Below are 18,849 nucleotides of genomic sequence, written 5' to 3' on the forward strand. Positions count from 1 at the left end.
CCTCCACCCCCACTTCCGGCAGCGCCGCCTCAGCCGGCGTCCACGCCAGCCATCCCCGCATCAGCCCCACCCATCACCTCACCTACGATCGCACCGGCCCAGCCATCAGTGCCGCTCACCCAGCTCTCCATGCCCATGGAGCTGCCCATCTTCTCGCCGCTGATGATGCAGACGATGCCATTGCAGACCTTGCCAGCTCAGCTACCCCCACAGCTGGGACCTGTGGAGCCTCTGCCTGCGGACTTGGCCCAACTGTACCAGCATCAGCTCAATCCAACCCTGCTCCAGCAGCAGAACAAGAGGCCTCGCACCAGGATCACGGATGATCAGCTCCGAGTCTTGCGGCAATATTTTGACATTAACAACTCCCCCAGTGAAGAGCAAATCAAAGAGATGGCAGACAAGTCTGGGTTGCCCCAGAAAGTGATCAAGCACTGGTTCAGGAACACCCTCTTCAAAGAGAGGCAGCGTAACAAGGACTCCCCTTACAACTTCAGTAATCCTCCTATCACCAGCCTGGAGGAGCTCAAGATTGACTCCCGGCCCCCTTCGCCGGAACCTCCGAAGCAGGAGTACTGGGGAAGCAAGAGGTCTTCAAGAACAAGGTTTACAGACTACCAGCTGAGGGTCTTACAGGACTTCTTTGATGCCAATGCTTACCCAAAGGATGATGAATTTGAGCAACTCTCCAATTTACTGAACCTTCCAACCCGAGTCATAGTGGTGTGGTTTCAGAATGCCCGACAGAAGGCCAGGAAGAATTACGAGAATCAGGGAGAGGGCAAAGATGGAGAGCGGCGTGAGCTTACAAACGATAGATACATTCGAACAAGCAACTTGAACTACCAGTGCAAAAAATGTAGCCTGGTGTTTCAGCGCATCTTTGATCTCATCAAGCACCAGAAGAAGCTGTGTTACAAGGATGAGGATGAAGAGGGGCAGGACGACAGCCAAAATGAGGATTCCATGGATGCCATGGAAATCCTGACGCCTACCAGCTCATCCTGCAGTACCCCGATGCCCTCACAGGCTTACAGCGCCCCAGCACCATCAGCCAATAATACAGCTACCTCCGCTTTCTTGCAGCTTACAGCGGAGGCTGAGGAACTGGCCACCTTCAATTCAAAAACAGAGGCAGGCGATGAGAAACCAAAGCTGGCGGAAGCTCCCAGTGCACAGCCAAACCAAACCCAAGAAAAGCAAGGACAACCAAAGCCAGAGCTGCAGCAGCAAGAGCAGCCCGAGCAGAAGACCAACACCCCCCAGCAGAAGCTCCCCCAGTTGGCGTCCCTGCCTTCGTTGCCACAGCCTCCTCTGCAAGCGCCCCCTCCGCAGTGCCCCTTACCCCAGTCGAGCCCCAGTCCTTCCCAGCTCTCCCACCTGCCCCTCAAGCCCCTCCACACATCAACTCCTCAACAGCTGGCAAACCTACCTCCTCAGCTAATCCCCTACCAGTGTGACCAGTGTAAGTTGGCATTTCCATCATTTGAGCACTGGCAGGAGCATCAGCAGCTCCACTTCCTGAGTGCGCAGAACCAGTTCATCCACCCCCAGTTTTTGGATAGGTCCCTGGATATGCCTTTCATGCTCTTTGATCCCAGTAACCCACTCCTGGCCAGCCAGCTGCTCTCTGGGGCCATACCTCAGATTCCAGCAAGCTCGGCCACTTCTCCTTCAACTCCAACCTCCACGATGAACACTCTCAAGAGGAAGCTGGAGGAAAAGGCCAGTGCAAGCCCTGGCGAAAACGACAGTGGGACGGGAGGAGAAGAGCCTCAGAGAGACAAGCGTTTGAGAACAACCATCACACCAGAACAACTAGAAATCCTCTACCAGAAGTATCTACTGGATTCCAATCCGACTCGAAAGATGTTGGATCACATTGCCCATGAGGTGGGCTTGAAGAAACGTGTGGTGCAAGTCTGGTTTCAGAACACCCGAGCTCGGGAAAGGAAAGGACAGTTCCGGGCTGTAGGCCCAGCGCAGGCCCACAGGAGATGCCCTTTTTGCAGAGCGCTCTTCAAAGCCAAGACTGCTCTCGAGGCTCATATCCGGTCCCGTCACTGGCATGAAGCCAAGAGAGCTGGCTACAACCTAACTCTGTCTGCGATGCTCTTAGACTGTGATGGGGGACTCCAGATGAAAGGAGATATTTTTGATGGAACTAGCTTTTCCCACCTACCCCCAAGCAGTAGTGATGGTCAGGGTGTCCCTCTCTCACCTGTGAGTAAAACCATGGAATTGTCGCCCAGAACTCTTCTAAGCCCTTCCTCCATTAAGGTAGAAGGGATTGAAGACTTTGAAAGCCCCTCCATGTCCTCAGTTAATCTAAACTTTGACCAAACTAAGCTGGACAATGATGACTGTTCCTCTGTGAACACAGCAATCACAGATACCACAACTGGAGACGAGGGCAATGCAGATAATGACAGTGCAACGGGAATAGCAACTGAAACCAAATCCTCTTCTGCACCCAACGAAGGGTTGACCAAAGCGGCCATGATGGCAATGTCCGAGTATGAAGATCGGTTGTCATCTGGTCTGGTCAGCCCAGCCCCAAGCTTTTATAGCAAGGAATATGACAATGAAGGTACAGTGGACTACAGTGAAACCTCAAGCCTTGCAGACCCCTGCTCCCCGAGTCCTGGCGCGAGTGGATCTGCAGGCAAATCTGGTGACAGCGGGGATCGGCCTGGGCAGAAACGTTTTCGCACTCAGATGACCAATCTGCAGCTGAAGGTCCTCAAGTCATGCTTTAATGACTACAGGACACCCACTATGCTAGAATGTGAGGTCCTGGGCAATGACATTGGACTGCCAAAGAGAGTCGTTCAGGTCTGGTTCCAGAATGCCCGGGCAAAAGAAAAGAAGTCCAAGTTAAGCATGGCCAAGCATTTTGGTATAAACCAAACAAGTTACGAGGGACCCAAAACAGAGTGCACTTTGTGTGGCATCAAGTACAGCGCTCGGCTGTCTGTACGTGACCATATCTTTTCCCAACAGCATATCTCCAAAGTTAAAGACACCATTGGAAGCCAGTTGGACAAGGAGAAAGAATACTTTGACCCAGCCACCGTACGTCAGTTGATGGCTCAACAAGAGCTGGACCGGATTAAAAAGGCCAATGAGGTCCTTGGACTGGCAGCTCAGCAGCAAGGGATGTTTGACAACGCCCCTCTTCAGGCCCTTAACCTTCCTACAGCGTATCCAGCGCTCCAGGGCATTCCTCCCGTGTTGCTCCCGGGCCTCAACAGCCCCTCCTTGCCAGGCTTTACTCCATCCAACACAGGTGGGTTCTGCTCTAGCAGATTGTTTCAGGGCGAAATAGCTGCCCAGTCAGCATTCTGTTCTGTGGATACCACCCAAACCCTCTAAATGCGGGGCAGATGGGAAGTTTCCCTTTCTAGTTCTTTAAAAGCAATAAGACTTCAGTTCATTCCTGTTGAGTCTCTCAAGTGCTGGTGTGTCAGGGATGGGATCTCCTGGTTGGAACAGTCTCCTTAGAAACCACTCTTATCCCCTATAATAGGGAAAAACTTGAGGGTCCTGGTATACTAATTTCTGGAATATTTCAAGAAACAAGTTTCCATCATAGATCCTTTCATTCAGTCCTTGTGAAGATGCTGATCCTGTCGAGATATTTGTTGTAAATATAAGACACCTGAGTTAGTCCTAGCTAATTCTGGATTATGCCCTAAGAAAACTGGTCCAAGAGCATTTAAATCAACTCTTTGCTCTCAACCTAGGGTCCCTGCCTTCTTGAGAGAGCTACAGTGGCAAAAGAATTGCTATTAGGGCCAGGCGCAGTGGTTCATGCCTATAATCCCAGCACTTTGGGAGGCCGAGGTGGGTAGATCACGAGGTCAGGAGGTCGAGACCAGCCTGGCTAACATGGTGAGACCTCCGTCTCTACTAAAAATACAAAAATTAGCTGAGTGTGGTGGTATGCACCTGTAGTCCCAGCTACTCAGGAGGCTGGGGCAGGAGAATCACTTGAACCCTGGAGGCAGAGGTTGCAGTGGGCCGAGATTGTGCTACTGCACTCCAGCCTGGCAACAGAGCAAGACTCTGTCTCAAAAAAGGAACAAACAAAAAAAGAACTGCTATCAGAAAGAAGCTCTTATGTGTAGATCCTTAATGTTGGGGTTCTCTTCTAGCCAGAACAATAGTGGCTGTTTCTAACAAGATGACTGTTCTACTGGAATGCACTGACCAGGAATCTTGTATTGGGCAACATGGTTCTGCTAAAATACTGATGCATGTTTCAGAGGTCCTCAGTCACCTCTTTTTTTTCCTTTTGCCCATTTCCCTTTCCTTGCTCCTGATCATTGAGAATCATAAATACTTGGTTGGCGCTCTTATAGTCTCAATAGGGAGTTTTGCAGTTCTTCGTACATACCTCTCATTTTCCCTTCTCTGTCCTCACATCTCTGGATCCAGCCATCTTTGCTAAATTGGACCTTCACCTCCAGGGTCCTGTTAGGCTTAGACACAAGTCTGCAAATTCCCCCCACAATGGCCTGAATTGATTAGTTCCCGTTTACCAAAGGAGAACTCCTCCTAATGCTACCTTGCTTTCAAAATGTGTCCCTGTTCCCAGGGGTTAAAGCAGCTGTAATGCTTCCCACAGCAGTCTTGGTTTCTGGTTGAATTAGTTCCACATTTTACACTTTGGGTGGTGTTTTACCAAACATGAGGCTACTGCATTCCTGGTCCCCATTTCTTACTCAAAGAGAATAAGAAAAGAAAGCATTAAGACATAGAAGTTGTTGCTTATATGTGTTGACAAGTCATGTCACAGAAAGCCAGCTAGACATAAGCCAGGAAACAAACTATGGAAAACAGCACATCACTTAATTACCCCTGCAGCCCAAAACCCTGGCAGAGGGGCTTGGGAAGACTTAACACATCACAGTAATGTGAAAAAAGGAGAATCAGCTTGTTTTACAGATTGAGAAATCTGAGGCCCAGAGAGGTCGAGACCATTCAACAAGCTAGGGTAGGAGCTAGAGCTCCCACCTAGGCCTCTGGGCTCCCAGTGCTATGTGCTTCTTCCACAACACCCAGTATGAGCCAGTGAGTCAACAGGTATATGTTTAGTGCTACTCAGTTTCTGACCACTTAGAGTGGACTCAAGATAGAAAGATAAGCTGCAGACATGCCCCAGTTATCATCACCTGACCATAACACAGCTCTCAAGGAACACTGGATCTGGAATGGAAGGGAAGGAACGAACTTGTGTTTATTAAACATCTATTATATGTCAGGCCCAATGCTAAGCTTTTTCTATCAATATGGTCTTTCATTTAATTCTTATAATCATCTATTGTTGAAAGCTGAGGTTACAAGTGTTCAACTGACAGTCCCAGGGTCACACGTCTGATGTGTGTTACCATATCGCACAGGGTCAGTGTGACTCCAGAGTTGTAGGAGTAAGTCTTGGGGGGATGAAGTATCTTGCCAGATTCTGATCTTACAGATCAGAAAAAGGATGTCACAGACTTGTGAGTGTGTTGAGCTACTGTGTCTAGCATGACTAGTGCAAGGCTTGGTAAATAGAGATTTGTAAACATTTCTTAAAATGTGAACCTCTTATATAGACCATCAGTTGAAGACACACAGTTAGTTTAAGGCTTTTTGACTGAATCTCCTAAAAGCCTGGAGCCATAGGGATGGAGAAATCTCTAGATACTCCTTCCTTGCCCCACTGATCTTTTGGCCCCGGCTCCAAACCTAAAACTTAGTGCAGGATCATTGCCTAGTGGAGACAGAGCCATGTGCCAAGTTTAGAACTCAGAGTCTACTCTCTCTCTGTCTTGTTTGTGCCAATTTAACCAAGTCTTTACTAAGCTTTTCTGAGTAGAGTCACACATATCTTCTCCGGTGTCTTATGTGCACTGAGGACACTGGATGATGAGATGCTGAAGGAACCTTCCTCCTTAGCTATCCAGTATTAACGGATGTTTGGGATTGGCAATTTGAAGCAATCTTGTTCTTTCCATCTGAAATATGAGGGTTTTGATGGTGAACACTGTACCATGATAGCCAGAAATCAGCAGTCTTCCCCCAGGTCTGGGCTTCAGAGTGCTTTTTCTTGCTTTTTTTCCCTCAGTGTCATGTTATGGAAGTCCTTCCCCAGCTTTCTAGCAGAAGGTGATCCAGATGAAATAAGATTGTTTTGATTTTGCATTTTGGTATCCTCTGAAGAGATGTACACACCATCTAGTTTCTTGGAGATGGTGAATATAGAGGTGTTCTGAGAGTTGTTGCCTGTGGGATCCTCCTGTCTCTCTGTTTCCTCAGCTTTTCATCATCCAGCACACTCTGCATGCCACCCCCATGCTGTCCTTCCCTACTATCTTGCTAGTTTCAACACACCTGAAGCTTGGAGTAGCATCCACAGCAACACCCTCTTGCATTACCTTGGAACTGATGACTCAAACCAGGAGATAGCTATGGGTCAGAGAAGGTATCAGGCTCTCAGGTCGGTGAAGGCATTGCAGGAAGTGGTGGTAGATTAGGGGTGAGTATGATCAAGGATGGGGCTCTAGTCCATCAGGGCCTGGTGACACGGTCAGAGATCTTTGCTATCCATAGGCAGTGGTGCTTGGGGTAGGTTGTGATGTCTTGGGAATTGGTGTCAGTACCTTGGGCTGTTCCATTTTCTGACATGGCTTTTCTCCTTTTCCTGTGGTTGTTTCTTAACTGTCTACAGTCCCACTGGCCCTCCTGTGTTATCATTCAAATGGGCAGGAAGAGAAGGTGGTCATTTCTCCAGCAGATTCCAGAATCCTATTCCTAGGTGGTTATACTGTTCAGTAGACTTGTGGAAGCAGATCAGCTGGGCCAAGGCACGGAAGCAATTTTCCCTGAATGGATTGTTCTTATTTCTTCCTAGGCCCTTCCTCCACACTTTCCCGTTCATCATCTTCTCTCTACCGTCCCAAAGCATCCAGTCAACTGCAGCAGCAGAAGTCCGAGAGGAGGAACACATGCAGAGCCCGTTTTGTTTGTTCATGTGGCCGTGCTAGCTTTCTTGCTTTTGTTCTCTTCTCTCTTCTGTTGTCACTCTCCTCCAGATAACTTCTCTGGGGACCTCGTGGCCATACTGTTTCTGTGATGAAGGCCTTTGGTGCAAACGGGCCCCAGCTAGAAACAGCTGGCTTTGGGGCCTCTAGACTAATTGCAGTTGGGCAGAGTGAATGGTAGCTGGGAGTGCTTGGCAAAGAAAATGTGAACTAGCAGGTGTGGCACATTGGGCAGGAAGGTGTTGGAAGTTGTTTGGCTGAAAGAGGAAGCATGGGAGCTGACCCAGGACTGAGTCCTCATTAGAATAAAAGGTTGTCCAGCCCTGAGCCTGGTGGGATACTTCTGTTGAAAACGTTGGTTTTGAGAGGATCCTTCAAGCCTTGACATCTCAGACTGTGTGCCAGTGACACTGGTAAAATGTCTTGAGCTTCAGCCCTACCCCTGCCCAGACTGACCGGTGATTTCTGTCTCCATTCCTTTCAGCTTTAACGTCTCCTAAGCCGAACTTGATGGGTCTGCCCAGCACAACGGTTCCTTCCCCTGGTCTCCCCACATCTGGATTACCAAATAAACCGTCCTCAGCATCGCTGAGCTCCCCAACCCCAGCACAAGCCACCATGGCGATGGCCCCTCAGCAACCTCCTCAGCAGCCACAGGTGCAGCAGCCTCCCCCGCCGCCAGCAGCCCAGCCGCCACCCACACCACAGCTCCCACCACAACAGCAGCAGCAACGCAAGGACAAAGACAGTGAGAAAATAAAGGAGAAGGAAAAGGCACACAAAGGGAAAGGGGAACCCCTGCCTGTCCCCAAGAAGGAGAAAGGAGAAGCCCCCACGGCAGCTGCAGCCACGATCTCAGCCCCGCTGCCCACCATGGAGTATGCGGTGGACCCTGCACAGCTGCAGGCCCTGCAGGCAGCCTTGACTTCGGACCCCACAGCATTGCTCACGAGCCAGTTCCTTCCTTACTTTGTACCAGGCTTTTCTCCTTATTATGCTCCCCAGATCCCTGGCGCCCTGCAGAGCGGGTACCTGCAGCCTATGTATGGCATGGAAGGCCTGTTCCCCTACAGCCCTGCACTGTCGCAGGCCCTGATGGGGCTGTCCCCGGGCTCCCTACTGCAGCAGTACCAGCAATACCAGCAGAGTCTGCAGGAGGCAATTCAACAGCAGCAGCAGCGGCAACTACAGCAGCAGCAGCAGCAAAAAGTGCAGCAGCAGCAGCCCAAAGCAAGCCAAACCCCAGTCCCCTCGGGGGCTGCTTCCCCAGACAAAGACCCTGCCAAAGAATCCCCCAAACCAGAAGAACAGAAAAACGCCCCCCGTGAGGTGTCCCCCCTCCTGCCGAAACCCCCTGAAGAGCCAGAAGCAGAAAGCAAAAGTGCGGACTCCCTCTACGACCCCTTCATTGTTCCAAAGGTGCAGTACAAGTTGGTCTGCCGCAAGTGCCAGGCGGGCTTCGGCGACGAGGAGGCGGCGAGGAGCCACCTGAAGTCCCTCTGCTTCTTCGGCCAGTCTGTGGTGAACCTGCAAGAGATGGTGCTTCACGTCCCCACCGGCGGCGGTGGCAGTGGCGGCGGTGGTGGTGGTGGCGGTGGCGGCGGCGGCGGCTCATACCACTGCCTGGCGTGCGAGAGCGCGCTCTGTGGGGAGGAAGCTCTGAGTCAACATCTCGAGTCGGCCTTGCACAAACACAGAACAATCACGAGAGCAGCAAGAAACGCCAAAGAGCACCCTAGTTTATTACCTCACTCTGCCTGCTTCCCCGATCCTAGCACCGCATCTACCTCGCAGTCTGCCGCTCACTCAAACGACAGCCCCCCTCCCCCGTCGGCCGCCACCCCCTCCTCCGCTTCCCCCCACGCCTCCAGGAAGTCTTGGCCGCAAGTGGTCTCCCGGGCTTCGGCAGCGAAGCCCCCTTCTTTTCCTCCTCTCTCCTCATCTTCAACGGTTACCTCAAGTTCATGCAGCACCTCAGGGGTTCAGCCCTCGATGCCAACAGACGACTATTCGGAGGAGTCTGACACGGATCTCAGCCAAAAGTCCGACGGACCGGCGAGCCCGGTGGAGGGTCCCAAAGACCCCAGCTGCCCCAAGGACAGTGGTCTGACCAGTGTAGGAACGGACACCTTCAGATTGTAAGCTTTGAAGATGAACAATACAAACAAATGAATTTAAATACAAAAATTAATAACAAACCAATTTCAGAAATAGACTAACTGCAATTCCAAAGCTTCTAACCAAAAAAAAAAAAAAAAAAAAAAAAAAGGAAAAAAAAGAAAAAGCGTGGGTTGTTTTCCCATATACCTATCTATGCCGGTGATTTTACATTCTTGTCTTTTTTTTCTTTTAATATTTAAAAAAAAAAAAAAAAAAAAAAAAAAAAGCCCTAACCTGTTACATTGTGTCCTTTTGAAGGTACTATTGGTCTGGGAAACAGAAGTCCGCAGGGCCTCCCTAATGTCTTTGGAGCTTAAACCCCTTGTATATTTGCCCCTTTTCAATAAACGCCCCACGCTGATAGCACAGAGGAGCCCGGCATGCACTGTATGGGAAAGCAGTCCACCTTGTTACAGTTTTAAATTTCTTGCTATCTTAGCATTCAGATACCAATGGCTTGCTAAAAGAAAAAAAGAAATGTAATGTCTTTTTATTCTCAGGTCAATCGCTCACACTTTGTTCTGTTTTCAGAATCATTTTTTTATATATTATTTTTTTTTCAGTTTTTTTTGTGTTCCAGAAAAGATTTTTTGTTTTGTTAATTTAAAAACGGGCAGAAAGTATTCAAGAAAAACAATGTGAACTGCTTTAGCTTTCTGGGGATTTTTAAGGATAGCTTTTCTGCTGAAGCCAATTTCAAGGGGAAAAGTTAAGCACTCCCACTTTCAGAAAAAAAAAAAAAAAAATAACCCACACACACAAAGAGTGTTGAGGACTTGTAGCTTAAAAAAAAATAAGTTTTAAAAACTGACTTTCTGTATTTATGATAGATATGACCATTTTTGGTGTTGAGTAGATTGTTGCATTGGAAATGAACTGAAGCAGTATGGTAGATTTAAAAGGAAAAAAAAAAAAACCTTTTGTGTACATTTAGCTTTTTGTATGGTCCAGCTGACAGCTCCTCATTTGATGTTGTCTTGTTCATTCCTAGCAGATAGATTGCAATCCGTTGATTCGCCTAAGCTTTTCTCCCGCTTTGTCCCTTAATTCCACTTTCTCTTTCCTTCTCCCACCTCCCATCCTATAATCTCCCACTTAAGGTAGCTGCCTTCATTTCTTAGAGGGAGCTGCAGAATTATTTTATAAAACTAAAGAAAGAATTTCAAGGGATTCTAGGGGTCATTAGGATCCTCACAGATTATTTTTGGTTGGGGAGTTGAAACTTTTTAAAGGCATATAATTCTAGTTACCTGTGTCTGTTAGCCTTGTGCATTTATTTTTTTTATTTATCCTTCTTTTGGCCTTTTCTTTGTACCCCTTCTTTTCCTCCTTGTTTGGTAGATGCTTCAAATATTCTTTTCCTTTACTAAAGGATTTGTTTCCATTTGTGTAATTGGCTGTGTACTTTTATTTTCTAAAAAAGTTTTTGGTTAGGGATTTGGTTTTTGGTTTTGTGTTTGTTTTTTCTTTCTTCTCTCAGAAAAAAAAAAATTTCATGCTTTAAATAAAATCCAAAGACACACCCTTTCACTGCTGATGCAGAAAAAAGGGAAAGGGTTCTTGTTACTTGAGAATTTGTTTCTGATTTAAACAAACAAGACTTACTTTAATAAAAGAAAGAGAAAAACAAAAGATTCCCAGGTTGTTATGTGCTTCTTCTGCAAGCAGAGAGGCAACTGTTAATGACAATTCCATATACCAAAAGACACATTTTTTACTTCAAAGTTTTGTCCTTGTGTTAGGCAGTCTGAGCGGCGAGTGATCCGGAGCGCAGCCAACAAAGCAGCAGATAGCAATGTACAGAAAGCAAAAAAGGAACCGTATGTGAGGCACTTGTTTATGTTAATATCCATATTCCTGTAACACACACCCTTTCTCATGTAAAAAAATAAAATAAAATAAACGGTCTGAACTTTGAAAACTTTGTGCTGCTAAAACATAGATTTTGGAGACAAATAGATGCTTTGCTGTTTCACTTTCATAGCTAAACATCAACAGAAACCATCTCCCCTTGCCCCCAAAGTGTGAAAACCTTCTCCCCTTCGTTTTCTTCCTTATGTTTCAAAAGGGAACTTTGAAGACTGTGAATGCAGGTTCCATTGGTCACCTTTCGGGCTTCTTTCCCCAGTGCTGAAGCCACTCATCGACTTTGCAAAAGACTGGAGCATTCCAAGATCTGAAAATGGATTTTTTTCTTTTTTTCTTTTTTAGCCGGGACTATTTTATTTTTATGAATTTTAGTTTAATGAAATAGTAGATCCTGAAATGTTGTACATATTTCTAACTAGGCTGATGCACAGTGCAAATTCCTTTTTTAACTTTTTTTTTAAGTAGAAATACTAAAGAATACCATCTAACTATTCATACCAGTATCCAGTTGTAGCATAAGGTGTCAAAAGCAAGTACGCAAAACATTTACTGTTTTAACAAGCTATTTCCTTTTAACAAGAAATCTTGTATTTCTCCCTGTGTTTGAGATGAACATTTTTAAATTTTAAAGTTGTACAGTTTTTTGTTTTCCATTATTTTATCTTGTTTGTAACTCTATGAAATATATATATATTTTTTGCCATTTAACTGTTGTATGTTACTCTGTGTCTGTACCATATAGAAAAAAATTGTTTTTGTTTTTGGTTCTCTATGTGATATCAGTTAACAATTTAACACTAGCTTTACCTGTCAAATTCTGCTAGGTCTTCTCTGAAAACGTTGTTTTTAAAAATGATACTGCTTGGTAATAGTGCAATTTCTATCCCTTTACCTCCCCCCTCAACTTTAAGTTCTTTTCTTTATAATTTTGCTGCCCCCTCCCTGATGGTTTGGGTTTTGGTTTTTTGGGGTTTTTTTTTTTTTGGAGCTACTATGCCATCCTCCCTCTGTGAGGCAGAGTGACTGTCAGTGTTTTGTTACGCCATGCCTTGAGCTGTGGGTGTGTCTGGCGACAATAAGGTGGTTGAATAGATTGGCTGAGCACGCTTCCACCCACCTAGTGGTATCAGAGGGGTTATGTGATTGTTTCAACCTGGAGTGGGTTGCACCCTTAATGCTTTCCTCTACAACTAAACCGCCCACATATATGTTCATTGAAAAAAGTAAGAATAATTCTCAGCACTAACCCAGAAGTAGCAAAGCAGTCAGTGATGGTGAACATTAGAGGTCAAACATGAGTTAGATGTTTGTGGGCTGACAGCCACCGTGGCTATGACCAGTACTATTTACAAAGCATGAATTCACTACAATGCTCAACTGTTTAGCTTGATCTCACTTGGGGAATTTATTCCTGTCTGCTGCACTGTAGGTAGCTGGGTAGGATATATTTCCACTTGCTTTTTAAATTAGTTCTTCACCTCCATTGACACTTCGTTTTTTGGTTTTCTCCCTATAGTATGGGTTGGTGCTAGACACCAGTCTGTCATAGCACCATGCTGACTCAACGGAATGGGAGTTATTTTATCCATCTTTCCTCCATCCTTCCAAAAACCACACATCTACATGAGGAAAAGTTTAATACATCTAGGAATTTTTTTTTAATTAAAAGCTATTTAAAGAGATGAATGTGGCCAAAGTTTTACACAATTGAAAATAAAGTAAAACAGACGGCATGTGTTTAAACCTGAGTTTATCAGGCATGGCAGGAAGTTGCAGGAGAGAGAGGCAGTGACCCAAGCCAGTGCACTTGATGTTCATGGACATATATTTTTTTTAAATAATAAATTGAAACATTTTAAATAGAAGCATAAATTGAGTTGGTGGTTTGTTGGCGCTGAGATACTGCCCACTGTGAAACAAAGCTTTGACTAGTTTTTTGTTTGTTTACTTTCTTCAGGGGGGAGGGGGGCAAGTTTGGGTAGGAAAGAAAGCATAAATGAACGTGACCCTGAGGTGAAGAGGTATATGAACAGCCTTTGCAATGTACAAAAAGAAAAAAAAAAACAAAAAACAAAAAAAAATAGAGCAAGTGAAACCAAAAATGATGTTCTTGGTGTTTTTCTATAATGTAGTCTTGTTAGCTTTTTTGTTACTGTAACAATGCTGATCTCGAACTGTACCAAAATACATGGAGACTAACAAACAGAACCACATGGAACTTTCAAACTGAAAAAAAAAAATTGTCACGAAAACTTTGTTGTCATAGTTAAGTTGATTGTAGATGGTAATTGAATATACTCCTTTGAAAATATTTCATCAAGTATGTTTCCTGCTCATTGTGATACATTAAAAAAAAATATGAGCAAAAGTTCCTGTCTCTGTTACCAGATTTGTGCACATGCATGTGTGTGTGCAGGAAAGAGAGGTTGATGGCTGGCAAAGTATAAATGTGAATACCTTGAGGTTATGTGTGCAGGGAGTACTTATCCCAAGGTACCAAAGGATGTACACAAGCTCTTTAGTATTTCTAAAGATGGTTGTATTTCCCATCTCCTGGGGCTCATGAATGTCATAAATTTGGGCCATGACGCTGTCTGTGTTACTTCATTGGGAGGGGTAAGTCTGATAACTTGAACGATATTTGGCCCCAGAGTGCCCTAATAGCAACTAGATTTTTAATTCAAATATTTATATGAAAATTTTTTATGCTTGACACAATTGCAGGCAAAAAAAGTTTTACTGATAGCCAGGAGAAAGGTAGGTTCAACTTTTTTGAAATGGGAATTGGATCTAGTGTTTATGACAGAAGGATATGAACGGTAAGTTGAACCAAGTGGATGACTGACTACATTTACCTGTCCTAGCAAAGGACTTTTCCAAACCTCTGTTAGAGCAGAATCTCTCTTGAGAGGTCCAGTCTGCACAACAGCAGTATCAGTAATGTCTGCATACAAGAGATGATTCAGTCCTCTTACCAAAACCCTCCCCTACCACAGCAAATGCTTGAACTTCATTAATAAGGAGTGCCTTTAAGATCAGGCCTGAAGGCCTTCCATTCATCTCTAATTTATAGCCACAGCTAATAAATAATTTACAAAACTTTAGCGGGTGGGCCTGGATGACATTACAGACTGGCTATGTCACTGTAAGGTCTACAGCATCTGCCCTCTGTCAAAAGAAGTATTTTCTTCCCCAGGAGTTGAGCTACAAAATCCTCTTCTATTGGCTCAGACAGCCATTTTTCTTAGTTTCTGCAGCAGGCATTCAAAAAGTAGTGACCCTATTAACTCAAAATTTCAAAGAATTCTACAACTGACACAGGTATTACTAGTGCTCAGGGAGCAAAGGTGGTTCCCTGGCCAGCGCTGGAACCTCTATGCCAAATAGGTAGTGTCACTGTCCCTAATGAAATCCAATCTTTCCCCAAGTGGTGTACCTTTCTTTTCGGTGTTCCCGCAGAAGTGGATGGCTTCGATCTCGGTATGTTTTCTTGGCACCCAGTTAATGTTTCTGATCTCTCTTCCACCCTTTGAAAAGGTACAGTAGGATAAAACTTGTTCAGACCCAAAGCCACGTCTGCCTTTCTAAACTATAATTATTTTAGGATCTGGCAGGATTGCATTGAAACATTTTAAATGGAACTGGTTTTGCAGAGAGGTTTTGCTGCTTCAGCTTTTTGGAGGAAGGTGACTACAATTCAAATTCTCCTACGGATAAATTTCTAACAAGAAAATAAGACAAAACTTTATTGATGGTTGAGCCCTTTGTATCACAGAATCTCTGAGCACCTAAATTACACTAAGGAAGGGCTGGGTAAGAGACCTGAAGCTCTTTCTGTTACTGGAAAGGCTATTTTTCTTAAGGGAAAAGAAGTCCTCCAATCTGGCTTCAATATCATCCTCATGTGGATGAATTAATGGCTTTCTCTCCCTTGGAAAATGAAATGGCAACATCTGAAAATGGCAGATATGTGTTAGGTAGCTGTTTCTAATTCTGCTTTAAAGAAATGTCTGTAGTGCCTAACCCCTGTTATAGACTAATGACCTTCCAAATCTTACTTTTAACAAGTTTAGACTTTAAGTTACAAGAGCACAGGCAGTTTAAGAGTCAAGTTAAAAGGATGAGAATTTTGCACCTGCTGCTCTACTCTGCAGCCTTAATTACAGCAGGACAGATGTGCTCACTCAGCCTCTGTACATTACTGCTGGGGATGAAACAGCCAAGGTTCTGGAAAAACTTGCAAAGAAATCAGTGCTCTCAGAAACAGTAAGGTAGAAGCAGCTTTCCATTCCTGTCTTCATGATGAAGGTCGGTATTTTCCTTCCCTCCTTCCTGTTTCATTCTTTTTTTAAACTAGAGGCATCTGTTTTTAGGATGTCCTAGTCAGTAAGCTTGGGTTCCTCTGAATCTGTCTTCTTGACTTTTTAAATTATAAGCAACATAAATAAATTTGCTTTTGATCCTTTATGTATGTTCACTTCTAATTCTATGTAGAAGAGATGAACAAAGAGGCTATTTAATTCAACTTTTCAATCCCTTATTAACATGGGAATGAAAAATCTCAGATGAACTGTTTTACTTTTGGGCCAAGATCCCTTGGCCTGAGAAGTGAGTGCTGAGAAGCAACTAATAGTAACAATGGAGAAAGGCATCGGTGGCTATTCTCTACCTCTGCAATGTTCACAGCTTTTATTTTTTTTAACATCATTCTTCCTTGCCTTCCTACTCAATACTCTCCTAAGCCTCCTCACACATTGCTGCTCTTTTAATTCCTGTGTATGCCTTATATTTGCATAACACTTGTAAAAATATTTTGTAAAATTACATACTTCTTGTTTGTTCCTGAAATGTTCTGTAAGGTAGACAAGGTGGGTGACATTTATCCCCAGTATTCAGGACAGTGAGGTAATGAGGGGAGAAGGCACTAACCAGGTGTTTAGCCTTCATCCAGTGCTCTTCCCCCATCACACTATCTCTTGAGAAACTACAGAAGAGTGAGAGTGGGGGCTCCAGAGTCAGATTCATAGGGTTCAAATTCTGGCTCCATCATGGTGACCTTGATTGAGTTCTTTATTCCCACTGTGAAATGAGGGTAACGGTACCTGCTTCATAGGGTTGTTGTGAATTTTAAATTAATATACGTAAAATGCTTAGGACACTGCCTGGTACATATACTAAGTGCTAAAAATTAGTTGTTACTATCAGTCATTATGACCTCTCCATGTCTCCTTTCTGTAGACCCCTTGGAACTGCTGCTTTCTAACCCTGGCTTTCCTTCACAGAGGTTTGGGAACTGCAGCTGTAAAGTTAAGTGCCATCAAGCCTCTGTCATCGTTTATTTCTGATATTTTCCTGTCTGTACATATCTCAGAGGGTGCAGAGATCCTTTAGGAGGTTTCTGCTTACGAGTTGTACAGGAGTATGGTATAGGAGTTTGGATTATAGTATTTCAGTGCCCACCATGTAGTAATTAATTTGGACATCAGGAAAAGATGGCTTGTAGTTTGCTTTTGTTTCCAAGACTATATATGTCTGTTTCACCATGCCTTGAAAGATGAGCCACTTAGATGTACGGGGTTACAGAATAGGGAAAATAGAATACGCTGTGACAGTTTGCCCACTGCCTGATTTGAGGTGGTTCAGATGTGCAGGTTGAGAGGTGTAGCATCTGAAATGAGACTCCGCATGAATTGTAGGTGAAACAAAATTGAAAGGGGAATACACGCAAAAGAATGCAGCAAGAGGATCTCTTCACCCCTAGACCCAGGAAGAGGTTTTAAAAATACTATTATTGGAGTAAGCTGCAGAGTAAATATTTAAAAGATGCATGGGGAAAAAATGGGTAAAAACTAAATCAGCACAGAGAAAAGACTTAGAGTGTTTCTACAATAGCCTCTGCAGATAAGAACTCATCAGGTTTTAGGATACAGGCTTTAGGAGGCTATTGCCCTATATGTGAACTTTGTCTATTTTTAATCAGAACAATGATGGCCTTAGAAATAAAGTTGCCAATATTGATATCAGAGGGCTAGTGGAGGCCTCTTTATTAGAGAATGACTGGTGGGTGATTTTTCTTTTTCTCTGAGGATAACAACCCATAAATGTAGCTTTGTCATACTACCTCTAGATAGGACATTATCATACAGTGTCTTCATTTGTTACATGGTTGTAAGTTTGACACTGTTTGAATAGTTAGCAAAGTGTGATTTGTATTCAGCTTAATTTATCTTTTTTTTCTTTTTCTTTGAGTACTTTAAAGGTAATGCTCCACTGGTGCCTCATTTGCATGGTTTCCAATAACAAATCTGCTGTCATCCTTATTTTTTATGTATTTTTTTCTCTAGTTGCTTTTAATTTTCTCTTTATCACTGATTTTATCACATCACAATTTCATTATGATGTGCTTTGGTGTAGTTTCATTCACGTTTCTTGTGCTTATGGTTTGTTGAGTTCTTGGATCTGTGGGGAATTACTTTTCATCCAAATTGGAAGTTTTTCAGCCTTTATTTCTTCAAACACATTTTGCCTGCCCCTTCTCCCTTCACTTTCCCTGCTACCACCCCCACCCTGCCCCCACAGGGATGCCAATTATATAGGTATTAGGCCACTTGAAGTTAACCCCTTACTTACTGATGCTCTAAGTTTCTCATTTGTTTGTTTGCTTTCTTGTTTTGTTTCCTTACTCTTTTCTCTGTGTGTTTCCTTTTGGATAGTTTCCAATGCTATGCCTTCAGGTCCACTAATATTTTCTTCTAATCTGCCATTAATCCCATCCAGTGTATTTTTTCACCTCAGATATTAAAGCTTTTATCTTTAGAAGTTTAATTTTGGTCTTTCAAAATATCTTTCATGCCTCTCCTCAAATTTTGAACATATGAAAAAACAGTTACAATAATTGTTCACCATCATCCTCTGCTAATTCTAACATCTGTGTAAGTTCTGGATCAGTTTCAGTTGATGGTTCTCATTAAGGCTATTATTTTTCTGCCTGTTTGTATGCCTGCCGATCTTTGATTGGCTACTAGACATTGTAAATTTTACCTTGCTGGGTCCTGGATATTTCTGTATTCCTATAAATTTCCTTAAGCTTTGTTCTGGGATGCACTTATTTGGAAATACTGTGATCCCTTTGGGTCTTGTTTTTGTTTTGAGCAGGACCAGAGCACTATTTACTCTAGAGCTAATTATCCACCACTACTGAAGAATGATCATGCTGATGCTCTACTCATATGTCCCATGAACTGTTCCCCATCTTGTATGAGCATCAAGTACTGTTCCCTTTTTTGCTTTCGGCTGGTTCTTTCCAGGGCCAAAAGTAATTGGTACTTTTCTGAATACTTATGAGGGACCCCATGAAGATCTCCAGGTTTTCTCTTTCCTGTGGCACTTTGTCCTAATAATTCTAGCTGCTTTGGTCTCCCTAGACTCAGCTTTATCTCTTCAACTCAGGGAATCAGCTGGGCTTCACTCAGGTTCCTCACCCTGTGCTGTGGTCTGGAAACTCTTTCAAGGCAATAAGGTGGGATAATCATAGGGCTCACCCTGTTTGTTTCTCATCTCTCTGGGATCGCTGTCCTTCACTGTGTGATGTCTAGTACCTTGAAAACCATTCTTTCATATATTTTGTTCTGTATTTTTTGTTGTTGTTGTTTCAGCTGGGAGGGCACATCTGGTCACTATTATTCCATCTATGCTAGAAGCTGAACTCAAATTCATTTTTTAGATATATGTGGTAAGAGTCCTGCATACCTTTCCAAAGTGCTGCCAACACTTATGAAATTTCCCAAAAGGT

General features: G+C 44.0%; 1 protein-coding gene across 1 annotated transcript in view; it reads left to right on the forward strand.

The window, feature by feature from the left end:
- Positions 1–13,425, forward strand: part of ZFHX3 (zinc finger homeobox 3) — a 175,876-nt gene extending 162,451 nt beyond the window's left edge. The window contains exons 9-10 of the mRNA XM_011976709.1: positions 1–3,289; positions 7,513–13,425. The exon at positions 1–3,289 is cut by the window's left edge and continues 7 nt beyond it. Of these exons, the coding sequence (XP_011832099.1) occupies positions 1–3,289; positions 7,513–9,170 (4,947 nt within the window). The 3' untranslated portion in view covers positions 9,171–13,425. The remainder of the gene's footprint in view (positions 3,290–7,512) is intronic.
- Positions 13,426–18,849: the final 5,424 nt, after the last annotated feature.

The sequence above is a fragment of the Mandrillus leucophaeus genome, unplaced genomic scaffold (assembly GCF_000951045.1).
Source record: "Mandrillus leucophaeus isolate KB7577 unplaced genomic scaffold, Mleu.le_1.0 Scaffold17, whole genome shotgun sequence".
In the NCBI taxonomy this organism is placed as follows: domain Eukaryota; kingdom Metazoa; phylum Chordata; class Mammalia; order Primates; family Cercopithecidae; genus Mandrillus; species Mandrillus leucophaeus.